The 15935-nt window shown below is 35.8% G+C and overlaps 1 protein-coding gene across 1 annotated transcript in view; it reads right to left on the bottom strand.

The window, feature by feature from the left end:
- The window catches only part of LOC126891875 (zinc finger protein 271-like), a 52176-nt gene extending 38793 nt beyond the window's left edge, over positions 1-13383 (bottom strand). The window contains exon 1 of the mRNA XM_050661211.1: positions 13082-13383. Coding sequence (XP_050517168.1) covers positions 13082-13310 — 229 coding nt within the window. The 5' untranslated portion in view covers positions 13311-13383. The remainder of the gene's footprint in view (positions 1-13081) is intronic.
- Between the last annotated feature and the right edge of the window lie 2552 nt (positions 13384-15935).

Here is a 15935-nt window from a genome sequence, read left to right as displayed (position 1 = left end):
AATTATTTATGACATTAATTTTAAGAAAGTTTATTTATGACATGTTGTGTCTGTCACTTCACTTTATCTTGCTACTTAGTATCTAATGCTACTTGCTTCAAATTTAAATTAAAGAAAACCTCGTCAGCAGATATTGTATGTCGGGTTTTCTCTTTGCACACTATTAAAAGAAATGTTGTTCTGAAGCTATTTCCTTGTGGCATTTTTATGATTAACTATTAAAAGAAATTTTTCAAGGTGCAGTTTCAAATGTTATTTTTCACCAGAAAGACACTTTTCACATAAAATTGCTTAAAACAAATCTCATACTTGTAAGGGGTTTTCCCCAGTGTGCACCCTCAAATGTCTTTTCAAAGTACTTGTTTGACTAAACAGTTCAAAACAAATCTCACACTTGTAAGGTTTTTCCCCAGTGTGCACCCTCAAATGTCTTTTCAAAGTACCTGCTCGACTAAATCGCTTAAAACAAATCTCGCACTTATATGGTTTTTCTTCAGTGTGCAATTTCAAATGTTCTTTCAAATTAACTGCTTGACTAAATAGCTTAAAGCAAATTTCACACTTATGAGGTTTTTCTCCAGTGTGTGTTCTCATATGTCTTTTCAAAGTATTTGCTTGACGAAATTGCTTAAAACAAATTTCACACTTATGAGGTTTGTCTCCAGTGTGTATTTGCAAATGTTTTTTCAAAGCACTTGCTTGACCAAATTGCTTAAAACAAACTTCGCACTTGTACGGTTTTTCTCCAGTGTGTATTCTCATATGTCCTTTTAAATTACTTGCTTCGCTAAACTGCTTAAAACAAATTTCACACTCGTAAGGTGTTTCTCCAGTGTGCACTCTCAAATGTCCTTTCAAATAACCTGCTTGACGAAATTGCTCAAAACAAATCTCGCACTTGTATGGTTTTTCTCCAGTGTGTATTCTCAGATGACTTTTCAAATCACTTCCTTTACTAAATCGCTTGAAACAAATTTCACACTTATGAGGTTTTTCTCCAGTGTGTGTTCTCATATGTCTTTTCAAATGACTTCCTTGACGAAATCGCTTGAAACAAATTTCACACTTACAAGGTTTTTCTCCAATGTGCACTCTCAAATGTTCTTTCAAATGACTTGCTTTCCTAAATTGTTTAAAACAAATTTCACATTTATAAGGCTTTTTTCCAGTAACAACTTTCACATTTTTATTTAGTGGTTTTTCTTCAGTGTGGCGACTCATGTCATTTCCTTCGCAAGATGAATCTTCAACGAGTTTTTCCGTAATTTCCATTCTGTTTTCATCTTGGAGATGTAAACCTAAAATACAAACCAACTCTAATGTAATTAGATATTTGAGTAAAAAGGAAAATAATGAAATAATCAGCAGAAGTAGTAAATGATATAAAAATAGGTCTGTTCCTTTATTTTTAGATGTAACACTAGGTGTTATCAATTCGCACCTTGAAAACAAAAGTGACATTATCCCAAAATCTAGATATTTCAGTATGACCGTTTAAAGTTTTTCGAACAGTTCTGTAATGGATGTTGAACTAAAATAACCGAATTAAATACCGGGTGTCCACTTATATTTTCCCCCATTTTAACTGCCTATAACTTCTAAACGGCTCAAGATAGAAATATGCGGTTTTCACTGAAATGTTTTATTTTAGTAAAAGTTTTGTCTGAATGGATGGAATTTTTTATATCGCTTTCAAATACGAAATAAAAAATGGCGGATTTTTGAAAAGAACTTTGTTGACTTTTTTTTAATGGAACACCCAGTATATTTTTTTGTAAGTTGAAAGAAAGGTCATTCACCTATCTAGCGATATAAAGTTTTTCAAAATCGGTTGTCAAATCACTGAGTAATTAATTTTTAAAATGAGAGGTGTAACGTGGATATCACATACCTAAATAACATAACTAAGCAAAATGATATTATGTTATGTGATTTCCACATTGCACCTCTCATTTTAAAAATTAATTGCTCAGTCATTTGACAACCGATTTTAAAAAATTTTATATTGCTGGATAGATAAATGACCGTTTTTTCAAGTTTTTAGGTAAATGGCCATGTTTTATATCGCGTTTAAATAAAAAATGGCGGATTTTTGAAAAAAAAAACGTTGTTGACTGTTTTTATTAAAACAATCAGTATATTTTTTTGTGTCTTGAAAAACGGTCAGTTACCTATCCAGCGATATAAAAATTTTTAAAATCGTTTGCCAAATGACTGAGCAATTAATTTTTAAAATGAGAGATGCAATGTGGAAATCACGTTACATAATATCATTTTGCTCAGTTATGTTATTTAGGTATGTGATATCCACGTTGCACCCCTCATTTTAAAAATTAATTACTCAGTGATTTGACAACCGATTTTGAAAAGCTTTATATCGCTGGATAGGTGAATGACCTTTCTTTGAATTTACAAAAAGATATACTGTGTGTTCCATTAAAAAAAGTCAACAAAGTTTTTTTCAAAAATCCGCCATTTTTTATTTCGTATTTGCAAGCGATATAAAAAATTCAATCCATTCAGACAAAACTTTTACTACAATAAAACATTTCAGCGAAAACCGCATATTTCTATCTTGAACCTTTTAGAAGTTATAGGCAGTTAAAATGGGGGAAAATATAAGTGGACACCCGGTATTATAATTAATGTTATTTAACAGTTTGATTAAAGTAGTTACTTTCTACCGAAGAAAGCAAGTTATAATGTAACTAATTTAGAAAAAAATCTTTAAAAAAAATTCCTTATAGTGCCACTTTTGTTTTACATAAAAGTCCTGATTATTAGAATAAAAAGTCAAGTAGTTACTATTTACCTTATGATAAAAAAAGAGAAAAATAAAACGAAATTGTGTCATGTTAAAAAGAAAAATTGTTTGTTTGGTAAAAGTAAACAAACTATTAAGAGGAAACAGTAGCGATCAACAGGTAGCGAAAACGCGTTCCAAGATTGCGGCTGTAATTTTGAATAGTTTTTCGAGATATTTGACACACGTATTCGTAATATAATAAAGAATGGCGGTACAGAGAACAATTTGAAAAATATATTAATATGTGGAAATGACTCTGTAATTAAATACAATATTAAAAAACGAGCCTGTACCGCCATTAAGAAGAACAAAAAATACACTTTCTTCAAATAAACTTTTTTATCCGATGCCTAGATTTTGTGTCATTTTGGAACTACTAATCAAATAAAAATTTTTTACAAAAGATCTATGTTGTACAGGATGTATAAAATCGGGCTTAAAATACTTCCCTGTGGCAATCCAATATTAGTTAGTCGAGGATATGAAAATTCATCATTATTAATTTTTAAATAAGTTAATCTGTTGGAATATAAAGATTTTAAAAAGAGAGCAAATGAATTAGGGATTCCAATATACAACATTTTTTTGTAAAGAATGTCTAAATTAACATTATCAAAAGCAGCGGAAATGTCAAGGAACGCAGCTGCTGTAGACTTATTTCTTGTAAAGTTAAGTTGAATTGACGTAACTAGAGCTGCAGTTGCATCTTGAGTAGACCTAGACTTGCGAAAACCATATTGGGATCTTGGAAGTATACCATCGTGTTCTAACCAATGTTCAAATCTATTTTTAATTATTCTTTCGAATGTTTTTAAAAGACATGAAGACAAGGAGATAGGTCGGTAAGAATTTTGATCACGGTCTGGTTTGCCAGGTTTTTTAATAGGAATTATCAGGTATTCTTTCCAACTATTTGGTACTGGTATCTTATTTGTCCAAATATTGTTGAAAATGTTTAGTAGTGAAATTTTATGTTCGATCGGTAAGTTGTACAACAGCGAATATGACACATTGTCTATACCTGGAGAAGTATTATTTCTTTGTTCAAGGGCTCGATGCAATTCCCATAGATGAAAATTTTCGTCAAAATTGTGGTTTTGTCTGGATACTGTTTGAATATCTTCTTGTACGGTGTCGTCATTTGGAACCCATGCCGGAGCAATTTTTCTGTGGAAATCTTGCAACCATGTATCTTCTGGATCAATAGGTACTCTGTTGGCTTGTTTGCGGTTTTTAAAACAATTAACTTTTCGCCAGACATCTTTTAATGGTGTTCTTGAGTTTAGGCTTTCGCAAAAATCAATCCAATTCTTCTTTTTTTTCTGTTTGAAGATTTTCTTTGCAACAGCGTCAAGTCGTTTATACTCTATTAAATTTTGGAGCGTTGGATTCTGTTTATAATTAATGAACGCATGTTTTCTACTTTCAGCTGCTATTCTTTATGTGTATCTGATGTTATTACTATTTTTAAAAGAAACCAACTATTGATATGGAAAGATCAATGGAACCTTTACTGCTTAACAAACCCCACAAGATACACCACTTTACAACCAGTGATTCCACAAACAAAGTACTTGGTTTAAGAGTTTTAAAGCTCCACGTAAATATACTTATAACAACTATAAATCGACTACGTTTTGGGCATGCTTGCTATCCAAGTCATTTATATAAAATAAATTTGATTGAAGATGATAATTGCAAACATTGCGGAAAACAGGGTGATCTTGATCATATATTTTTTGAATGTAGGTACTAAGTTTAAACAGCATTCAAACTCTCTCTATAAAAATTTAATTAAACTTAATATGCATGCACCATTCAATATCCAGTCTCTGTTGGCTACAGGCTCACAACAAATATACAATATCATTATAGATTTCTTGTCAGGTACACGAACGGTCCTATAAGATTTGTACGCGGGAGTGAAATTTTTTATGATTTATGTTCAGATTTGCATCCTTTTTTATCATACATGTTATATCAATTTATCAGAAATCCATCATTGTTTTTATTGTATTATTATTGCATTGTTATTTATTGTATTAGTATATTGATTCTGATTAATTTTGTATTAGGGATAGGATTGTATATTCTTTATTGCATCTGGCTGAATGACTAATGTCTATGCCATTAAATAAAAAAACGCAGACGCCTCGTCGTCACCCTGTTCTTCTTCTAAGACCATAGCAATAAACAAAGTCATGTCTGCATCCATTCTTTTTAATACATAAAATTGACAGTGAAGCTTATATGGCAACGAAATGACTGTATGATACAAACCACAAACAGATGAAACTTCTGAACGGAATAATTTCCTGCTAGAATAACCCAGAAGAACAGCTAACATTGCAAGACAGACCCATCGAATGGCAAAACGAAGTTAAATATTTAGGAGTCACAATGGACCAAGGTCTTACATTCACATCACATGTCAACGCAACAGTCCAGAAAACAGCAGCGGCCAGATCGGCAATAAGAGGACCCACAGGAAGAAGAAGCAAATTAGCTATGAAAACAAAATTAAGACTGATAAATAGCATTATACTGCCAATAATTACATACGCATCTCTTGCATGGGGTCACATAAGTCAAAGTAACAAAAAGAAGATACAAGCGGCACACAACAACTGCCTCAGAGAAGCTGCAAACGTGCCCAGATACGTCGCCGAACGGTTCTTATTTAGAGACCTAAAACAAATAAGAGTACTGGATATTATGGAGGAAAAAGCCAGAACAAAATTTGCTGAGCTAGAAGACCACCCAAACCGGATCTTGAAAGAGATATTAAGGTATGATGTGTACCATAGATGGAAACATAGGAGACCCAAACAACAAATATTAGTAAATATATAATAAAGGCTAGATAATAGTAGCTCTATCAAAAGAAGACAACTTGCTCACCTTTGGCATCTCATTATATTTATTAATGTTGATTTTTATAATTTTCAGACATCCCTCAAAAAAAATATACAAAAAACTTCAAAACGGCTTCAGCCACTAAACAAATCAATAAAATATTAACAATAGGCGAAAGCCACAAAAAAAATATTAGTAACAAAACCCAAAAAAGGGCATGAGGGGCCCACATCCTCGAGCGCCGAGTCGCCGAACTGGACATAGCCCAGAGCGGGGACTCGGCGCCCGAGCAAGCAAAACAGATCGAAGATAAGTCACTAGAGATAGCGGGAATAGAGCGCCTCACGCTGGCCGGCATTGATCGGGGTAGGATTTCATATGGGAGTTCGTGTACCCAAGACTCCCATATGATAAGCACTTTGCTGATTGAGAGCCCCTATAGCGCATCAGAGTGCTATCGGGGGGTAAGTGGATGGTCTGGAGCATTGAAGCGGGGTGGAGTGATTCCTGCTTACGGGAGTTAATCCTCCTCGCCCCAATGAATTGTATCACCCGAATGTCATTCTCTAGGGGTGAGCAAGTCTCTCAGGCTGGGTTAAATCACTATGCTTGCTTGCTTGAATAATTTCCTGAGATAGAGCGATCTTTTTCGTGCTGTATCAACGAAATATTTCGGGTCGATCTGGTCAGACAAACCAGGTCTTTAATGTGGCAATTATAGATAAGGTAAACCCGTACGGCAATGTCACTGCTGATCGGGAAAACCTTATCAAGCGCAGCCTGATGGAGGAATTGGACAGAGCAATCTTGTCCACCTCTAACAGCCAAGCAAAAGCACCTACGTTTTTAAGTCATGGACCTATTCTATCGGAGTAGTCTGTGATGACAACGGGACACTTGCATGGCTGAACAAGGTTATAGATGACTTCAAACCGTGAGAAGACGCATCACTAGCTGTTGTCAGTTAGGATAAGCTCCCGAAGCTTACCAAAGCCTCTCTAAGAATCTCGGAGGATGTTACTAACACCTCCGATGATCCAGAAAGAGTGCTGCGGACGCTAACGGCACAAAATCCAGATAATGTCAGTTGCGAGATGGTGCACCTTTCACCATAAGGCAAAAACAGATCCAAACTGACACCTGTTCGTCTTTGGAATTGGAGACGAGGATATGGCTGTCCTTAAGAACAGAACAATGAGGCTGAGCTACGAGTTCACCTTATTGACTCCAAACGTGAGCACCAAAAAAATTAAAAAATGGAGGGCACCTCCTCGAAACCAGGGACCTCGGTTGCTCGGCAGCCGGAGACGGCCAGTTTATTTCAATCAACGATATTACGGAACATTAAAAAAACTTAAATTCAGTATTTAAAACGTAAGTATATTTAAGGTAAAAATATATACCACAGCTTTGACCAACTAATATTTTTTATAATTAATGGTTTTAATTTTAATTTTAAATTAATCACTTTGACATTTATGTCAAATTTCCGGTAAACGTTTACAGACTTGCCACTACTGGCGTTCGCGAATTTGTAAATATCCCCTCTACGTACGAGCTCACAGCGTATAACATATTAAAAAAATCACTTAAATCTGCCAACAGGTTTAGGAAATATAAGACATTAAAAATGACAACATTTTTAAGTGGACGGATTTCTATATGCACGCAAGTTTATATAAAAATATATTATATTGAACTAAAATCATCTTAATAACATACCTTTTAATGTTCTTTATAATTTGGAGCACGAAATATTGTAAAATATTTCAGTTTCTTTGTAAATACAGTGAAAATTATTTAAAAACAAATGAGAACTGCCAGAATTAATCGGTCTACCAATAGATGTTGCCAAGTTTCAACTTCATGGCTTGTTAAGTAAAGGTGGCTATGACATGCCACATGCCAACTAGTGCCAACAAAATGATAAGAAATGACTGATGAAAGTGAAAAAGATCTTTGAAGTGAAGATAGCTATACGCTGTGAGCTTGTACGTAGAGGGGATATTTATAAATTCGCGAGCGCCAGTAGTGGCAAGTTTGTAAACGTTTACCGGAAATTTGACATAAATGTCAAAGTAATTAATTTAAAATAAAATTAAAAACATTAATTATAAAAAATATTAGTTGGTCAAAGCTGTGGTATATATTTTTACCTTAAATATACTTACGTTTTAAATACTGAATTTACGTTTTTTTAATGTTCCGTAATATGTAATTATAAATTATTCTTAGCGCCATCTACACGATAATTGTGAAAGTATCCGAAGTAAGAAATTAATATTTCATCAATAGAACGTCAAAATGATTAGCAAAATCTTAAAAAAATCTATTATAATTTAATTACTTTTTACCGTTGTAAATATTAAGCGATAACAATTAAATAATAAATTTAAAAATTACCGGTGAAAGTTGAATTAGTAATCCGCCAGGAGCGACACCAGCGAAGCTCAGAGCGTATAAATGATATCCAGAAAGCAACAGAACATTAAATATTTGAGTTTGGCAGTGTTGTCATGTCCTTTTAATGTATATGTGGTACCACAGCCACCTTAACAAACAAGCCGTGAAATGAGTAAATTGGCAATTGTGAAGGTAGTCCGATAGTAGTCCTTCAATTTATTTACATCGGGAGCATACCTACTTATATATACCTTATCTATGATCGGGACCTCAGTTGCTCGGCAGCCGGAGACGGCCACTGAGACTGAGACACCTGCAGGACGACGACCATCAGATGATGGTTGATGAACCTTACAGAGGAAGGTTGAAATGATTAAGGTTGCCACGTGAGGAGGAAATGGATGCCTAAAAGAACCAGTACGACACCTTCGCCATGGGCAAGGATGTTGGAAAAAAGGTAACTATTATTCAATGCAATCTCGAACACAAAAAGGTGGCAACAGCAGCACTCTGCTGCCACCTAGATGTAACGGAGGATGCAATAGCATAAATTAACCTTGGACAATTAAGACCAAAATAACTGGTTTTAGCAGTCTAAATGGTCAAATCTTCAGCTTACCAAGCAACCAACAACCGAGAACAGCAATATATATGTTCCCAGGAAAATCAAAGCCTCCCCCCTGGTGCAGTTTTGCACCTCAGATGTAACTGCGGTTAAAGTAAAATTCCCATGGGGAAAAGGCAAAAGCAGACAGTTGATACTAGCATCGGTCTACCTATCCTCAGATGCAGCTACCCTACCGCCAACAAAGCCGATGGAAGATCTGGTAGACCATTGTCTCAGCCAGAAGGTAGAATTTATTGACTGTGATTAGAATTCTCACCCCATCTAGGCTGGGCCAGTAAAGGTAACAACGCTCGAGGTAAGTCTCTTTATGACTATATTATTAGAAAAGATTTGTATAATGTAAATAGAGGCACGGAACCTACTAGGTCTGGATTCCGCGTATGAAAAAAAAGTTGATTAATAGCAAGCTGAAAATTTGTTAATAGCTTAAGGGTGTCTAGTCGGATAAACTATGATATATGGGAACACTGGAACAGGGGCAGTTTTAACTGTGGAACAGGTTAAAAATTTGGAACAGTCAGACCACGAAAATGGAACATTTGTTTTGTCTGACAGAACAGACTTAAACTATCCGAACAGAGATTAAACTCTCATGCAAAAATTAGACTGCTATTTATCACCTGTCATAATTCCTGTCATTTGACATATTCTACATGTTCCACTCATTAAAACGCCCATTTGGTGATAAATAGCAGTCTGATTTTTGCATGAGAATTTATAATCTGTTCGGAGAGTTTAAGTGTGTTCTGTCGGACAAAATACATGTGCCGTTTTCGTGTTCTGACCGTTCCAAATTTTTAACCTGTGCCACAATTAAAACTTCCCCTGTTCCAGTGTTCCCATATATCAAAGTTTGTCCGACTAGACACCCTTAAGCTATTAACAAATTTTCAGCTTGCTATTAATCAACTTTTTTTTCATACACGGGATCCAGACCTATACATTTATCAATGTTCGTAGTCAAACAGTCATAGATATCACACTAGCAACAGCAGAAATATCTAATAAAATTCAGAACTGGCAGGTCTCAGAGGACATCTGGTCATCTGGACATCACCGCTGGTTGACCTATACTACCATTAGTTTGGAAAAAAGCCTTATCAAATCTCGCGGCCCTAGGAGGATGGATGTAGAACTCTACAACTGCCTCTTAGAAGATGCTCTGCGGAATTAAAACTTAAGCTCCGGTAACTAACACAGAATTGGAAAGGTACACTATATCTATCCTAAACAAAATAAGCTACGCTTATAAAAAATTTTGTCCGATAAGGCTGGTCCAGGAAAGTCACAAAACGAACTCTTGGTAGTGCACAGAACTGCAACACCTTAGAAAGACAACAAGAACAGCTTTTAATATTCAATTCAATTCAGTTCAATTCAGTTTATTGATGTTAATATACAGAGTATTTACATAAGTCAAAGTCTGTTAAAATGCATCATTGAAATACATTGGCAAGCTAACACTTAATAAGTAAAATCTATAAAATTTTATCACCCAGTCTAAATACTTAACACAAAGTTAGAATATTATCATAAAACACAAGAGCACACAGAACATTTAAGAGAGCTGTCGGACTATCACAACAGGGTAGCCCCGAGATATTCCTCCTGAGAATAGTAAGCACCCACCAAAAGAAGTTCTTTGATTTTTATTTTGTATGTATCTAAGGGCAGTTCTCGAATTATTAGGGGTAATTTATTAAAGAAATGTATAGCCAGACATGATGGGCCATCTCTGCACCTCTCCAGCCTACGAAACTTTGGGGCAAGGTTCCCTCTAAAGCGTGTGTTAATATTATGAATCTGTTCATGAGTCTGGAATTTATGCATATTGCATTTTACATATATAAGATTATCATATATATACTGGCAAGGTAATGTTAATATTTTCCAATCTATAAAAACTTGTCTGCAATCGGCTCTATATGGCAAGCCGGCGACAATGCGAATGGCCCTTCTCTGCAGTCTGAATACATCCTTCGCTCCTGCACTATGGCCCCATGCAAGAATAGCATAGGAGATATGTGAGTGACACAAAGAAAAATATGCCTGCTTTAGTATGGAAGCGGAAACACAGGATGAAAGTCCACGAAGCAAAAATGTATTTGATGATAGCTTTGCCACTAAAGAGGTGGTATGAGCATCCCATATCAGACCAGGGTCCAGCAGAACACCAAGAAATTTAGCACAGGATGCATTGTCCAGTTCATCAGGAATATTTCTAGTTGAAAAAAGTAAGGACTGTGTTTTGGTTGTATTGAGAAACAGCCTATTAGAATGGAACCATTGTTCTGCCTCCGACACTGAACCCCACGAACTCCCCACTGCTGTTACCAAATCCTTACTGCAGGATGAGATTGTTGTGTCATCTGCAAAGAGAGTGAAATGCGCAGTTTGACATGAAAGTGGTAAATCATTGATGTATATCAAGAATAATAAGGGACCCAACACAGAGCCTTGAGGAACTCCTATGCGCAAGCATCCTCTCTCCGATTCAACACCTGCAAATCTCACCCTCTGGCAGCGGTCCGTCAAATAATCCGTAGCAGCGGTCCGTCATATAAAGCAAAACGCACCAAACTCAAAGAGGATTGGGATATTTATCAATCCAACGTCAGAGAGTTTAAGAAAATCTGCAGACAAAAACAAAGAGCTGCTTGGAGGGCCTACTGTGAGGAAATCTAAGATTTTCCGCAGGCTTCCAGGCTACAAAAAGTGCTCTCAAGAGATGCTCATCGGCATATTAATGAAGGAAGATGGAAGTAAAACTTCCCACCTTTGCGAAAGTGCTGAGATTCTGATGAAAACACACTTCCCCGGTTCTAGTGCCTCAAAAGCACCGAACTCAGCGGAAGAAATAATCATACTTACACCGAATGAACTGGCATCTTGCCAGAACATTAATTAGTGAGGAAAAGGTAAGATGGGCCATATCGTGCTTCAACTCTTTCAAGTCACCAGGGCCTGATGGCATATACCCAGCCGGAGAAAAAAATCTAACATTTTATCTTTTCCCTTAAATTTGATGAAAAATTTTGCAACATAACTTTCCACTCCTAAGTGCCTCAAGGAAGATTGTAGTAATGCGCAGTTATTTTTTTAATTAAAAAAAATTTACAGGCAATCCACTGGGTACCCTGCAGTGCCTCAACATGACTGTAGCTTATTGGTACAGTCTATGAGAAGTGCATGGTAAATTGAAGGTGTAATTACACAGAAACCCAACCTAGTAGTGATGTTGAAAAAATAACTATTCGTTACAAAGTACTTGTTACTTACGAATACCAAAAGTAACGATTACTATACAGAGAGGCAAATCGTTAATTTGATTACTCTGATTACTTCATACCAATCGTATCAGAGCGAGTAACCACTATTGTATCTACTTTGATTACTCTGATTACTTCGTTACTTCGTACCAATTGTATTAGAGTGAGTAACGATTATTGTATCTACTTTGATTACTTCGTACCAATCATATCAGAGTGAGTAATGACTATTATATCTACTTTGATTACTTTAATTACTCGTGATTACTTCGTTATTTCGTACCAATCGTATTAGAGCAAGTAACGACTATTGTATCTACAACCAGTACACTTGATTACTTTCTATTAAAAAATACCAATCATATTCCAGCAAGTAACAGACGGGACTGGTATTTTATGAGTGTTATCAAATATCGTTATCGGTATGAAGTGTTTTAAGGGTGTGACAGAATACCTATACAAAATACCTACCTACCAAGAAATAAGATTCTACATATGATTACCAGTACTCAAATACAAAAGTAACAAAAATAATCATAGTAATCAAAGTAACGAATACTGTAAATGATTACAAAAGTAACGATTTGTAACGAATACTTGAAAGTAACTACAATCAACATTACTACAACCTAGAAATAAAGGGCCAATGTCAAAACAAATCCAAGGAAGTGCTGTCAACATTTTCCTGTATAGAAATAAAATTTTTAGAAGCATCGAGGCCAAAGTATGCAATAGTCCTTTTTGCTTTAACATGTTCCGTGCGGATGGCATATATGTGAGCCACATGATGCCTTCCATGTATGCCGGACGGCTCGCATGTATGGCATTGATAATACACATTTGGAATATGAATTTCATTTGTCAGTCATGAGTATGTCTTAGGATTAGACAACTGCACGCAATGTGTTATAAATTAGTGTTCATTGGAGTTAGACACTGCTAAAAATCTTTCGGGACTCTATCTAAACATTGGCCCCTTTTACACAGTATTGTTTATTTGAAATCTAAGTTAAAAACACACATATGCTCAAACAGTCTAAAACTGACATTGGCCCCTTTGGAATCAAGCTCCTGAGATATATATAAAGAGGGGAGAAATATTCATTATTATTTACATACCTTTTTCATCTATTTCTTCAGCTGGTCTAAGTTGGCTTTCATCTGGATCTACTTCAATCTTTGTAGGGAATTCCTGTGAGTCTGAATAAACAAATGTGTCATGTATGCTTTCTTTCTTGGGTTCCTCATGAATTTCAATTTTACAGCTATTCAAGAAACCATCATCCATCTCATTATTATATATTTCTACTTCACACATCTCTTCAGTAACCTCTTGCTTTACATCCATTTGGTTTTATAGATTTCGATTTTCGATAACTTTACAACAGTAAAAAACTACAAAATGCTACAAATTATTTGAGTTTGACTTTGACATAATCACAGAATAAATAACAACACAAACATTCTGTGACATAATTGACATGCCCATAGCCACCTTTACTTTACAAGCCATGAAGAGAAAAAGGCAACGTCGCAATTGATGACGTCCGTAGTCTGACTTTCGGACTACCGCTTTCGAAACTACGATTTTAAAGTACAAATTCTGGTAAAATTTATAGTATTTTTTGAGTCGAACAAGAAAATATTATTAATTAGAAGTTTGTACAAAATAATATTAAAAGTAATTCCTTGTAAGTAACGTTTATTATACAAAAAAAAACCAATAACAAGAATATAAACGGGATTAATTTTTTTCGAATCCTAAGAAAAATAATAAGTACTTTTCAAAAATTTAAACGCAGAGTGAAAGATTACGTTAGGACCGAGGGCCCAAAGTCCCTGAAAACTTCTATGTTTATTTTAATAAGTTACAGGGGTGAAAAACTAAGAAAATTTAGTGTGATTTTTAGTTTCAAATATGTTATTAAAAAAAGTTTTTGTTCATTCTAAGGGACTTTTGGCCCTCGGTAATAAAGTAATCTTTTATTCTGCGTTTAAATTTGTCAAAAATACTTATTAGTTTTCTCAGAATTCGAAAAAAATGATTACATTTAAAATACTGGCGTCAAAATTTTGCATTTTGTTCCTTTCCCCTTAAAGTTTGTCGCACTTATTTAGAAACACCCTGAATTGACAAAGGACAAATCTAGTTGTTAAACATAAGCGAATTAATCAAAAAAACAGAATGTTAAGAAAACCGGAGTCTATAGTTGGGTTTTAATTTCAGTATTTTATAAATGCCCGGTACACATTAAAAATTTAACTGGTTAGCAACAATATTATTACAGCGGCATTTAGGCTATTGGCTCCGTGCGTCTCCCCTCTACTTACAGTCACGTGGCACGCTGTCAGATTTTGTAAGGACGTTTTAACATTGAGTCTTATGGGATTATTTTGTTAAACTTGAATATTTTATTTTGTAGTGATAATAACCGAATACAATTGTTAGAATTCATTAGTTATTAGACTGTTTTCACTCTAATGGCACATAACATATCCCACCAGAATGAAAACAATGGGAACCTTCTCTGGTTACACCTCCGAGGCTCCTAAAATTTGCAAGCCATACGGATGCTGAGACTAAGGAAGATGAGGGAATTCTACAATTTACAATTCACGTCACATCTGCTCAGCGCGGTAAAGTTCCAACGAGACTGGTTCCCTTCATACTCCACACAGAGTAAATGTAAATCAAAAATGAATAACCATTTTCAATTTCGTTGCAAAACGAAAATACAGCCGAACCATATTCCAGTCCAATCAGAGAGTGCTGCAAGCACCTCTACCGGTTTCGAAACTTATTAGTCTCTCATCAGGAGGCACATATGCTGCTCTCCCTGATCCAACCAAAACAAACCCCAGCGTGCAGTCCCGAATTGCAACGAACGAAATGGCATAGATGCCCTAGCGGCAACTGCTAGCAAAAGACTAAGTTTTCACTCTAATGGCACATAACATATCCCACCAGAATGAAAACAATGGGAACCTTCTCTGGTTACACCTCCGAGGCTTCTACAATTTGCAAGCCATACGGATGCTGAGACTAAGGAAGATGAGGGAATTCTACAATTTACAATTCACGTCACATCTGCTCAGCGCGGTAAAGTTCCAACGAGACTGGTTCCCTTCATACTCCACACAGAGTAAATGTAAATAAAAAATGAATAACCATTTTCAATTTCGTTGCAAAACGAAAATACAGCCGAACCATATTCCAGTCCAATCAGAGAGTGCTGCAAGCACCTCTACCGGTTTCGAAACTTATTAGTCTCTCATCAGGAGGCACATATGCTGCTCTCCCTGATCCAACCAAAACAAACCCCAGCGTGCAGTCCCGAATTGCAACGAACGAAATGGCATAGATGCCCTAGCGGCAACTGCTAGCAAAAGACTAAGTTTTCACTCTAATGGCACATAACATATCCCACCAGAATGAAAACAATGGGAACCTTCTCTGGTTACACCTCCGAGGCTTCTACAATTTGCAAGCCATACGGATGCTGAGACTAAGGAAGATGAGGGAATTCTACAATTTACAATTCACGTCACATCTGCTCAGCGCGGTAAAGTTCCAACGAGACTGGTTCCCTTCATACTCCACACAGAGTAAATGTAAATCAAAAATGAATAACCATTTTCAATTTCGTTGCAAAACGAAAATACAGCCGAACCATATTCCAGTCCAATCAGAGAGTGCTGCAAGCACCTCTACCGGTTTCGAAACTTATTAGTCTCTCATCAGGAGGCACATATGCTGCTCTCCCTGATCCAACCAAAACAAACCCCAGCGTGCAGTCCCGAATTGCAACGAACGAAATGGCATAGATGCCCTAGCGGCAACTGCTAGCAAAAGACTAAGTTTTCACTCTAATGGCACATAACATATCCCACCAGAATGAAACATCTGGTGGGATATGTTATGTGCCATTAGAGTGAAAACTTAGTCTTTTGCTAGCAGTTGCCGCTAGGGCAT

The sequence above is a fragment of the Diabrotica virgifera genome, chromosome 9, assembly GCF_917563875.1.
Source record: "Diabrotica virgifera virgifera chromosome 9, PGI_DIABVI_V3a".
NCBI lineage: Eukaryota > Metazoa > Arthropoda > Insecta > Coleoptera > Chrysomelidae > Diabrotica > Diabrotica virgifera.
This window is presented reverse-complemented; position numbering and strand designations above follow the sequence as displayed.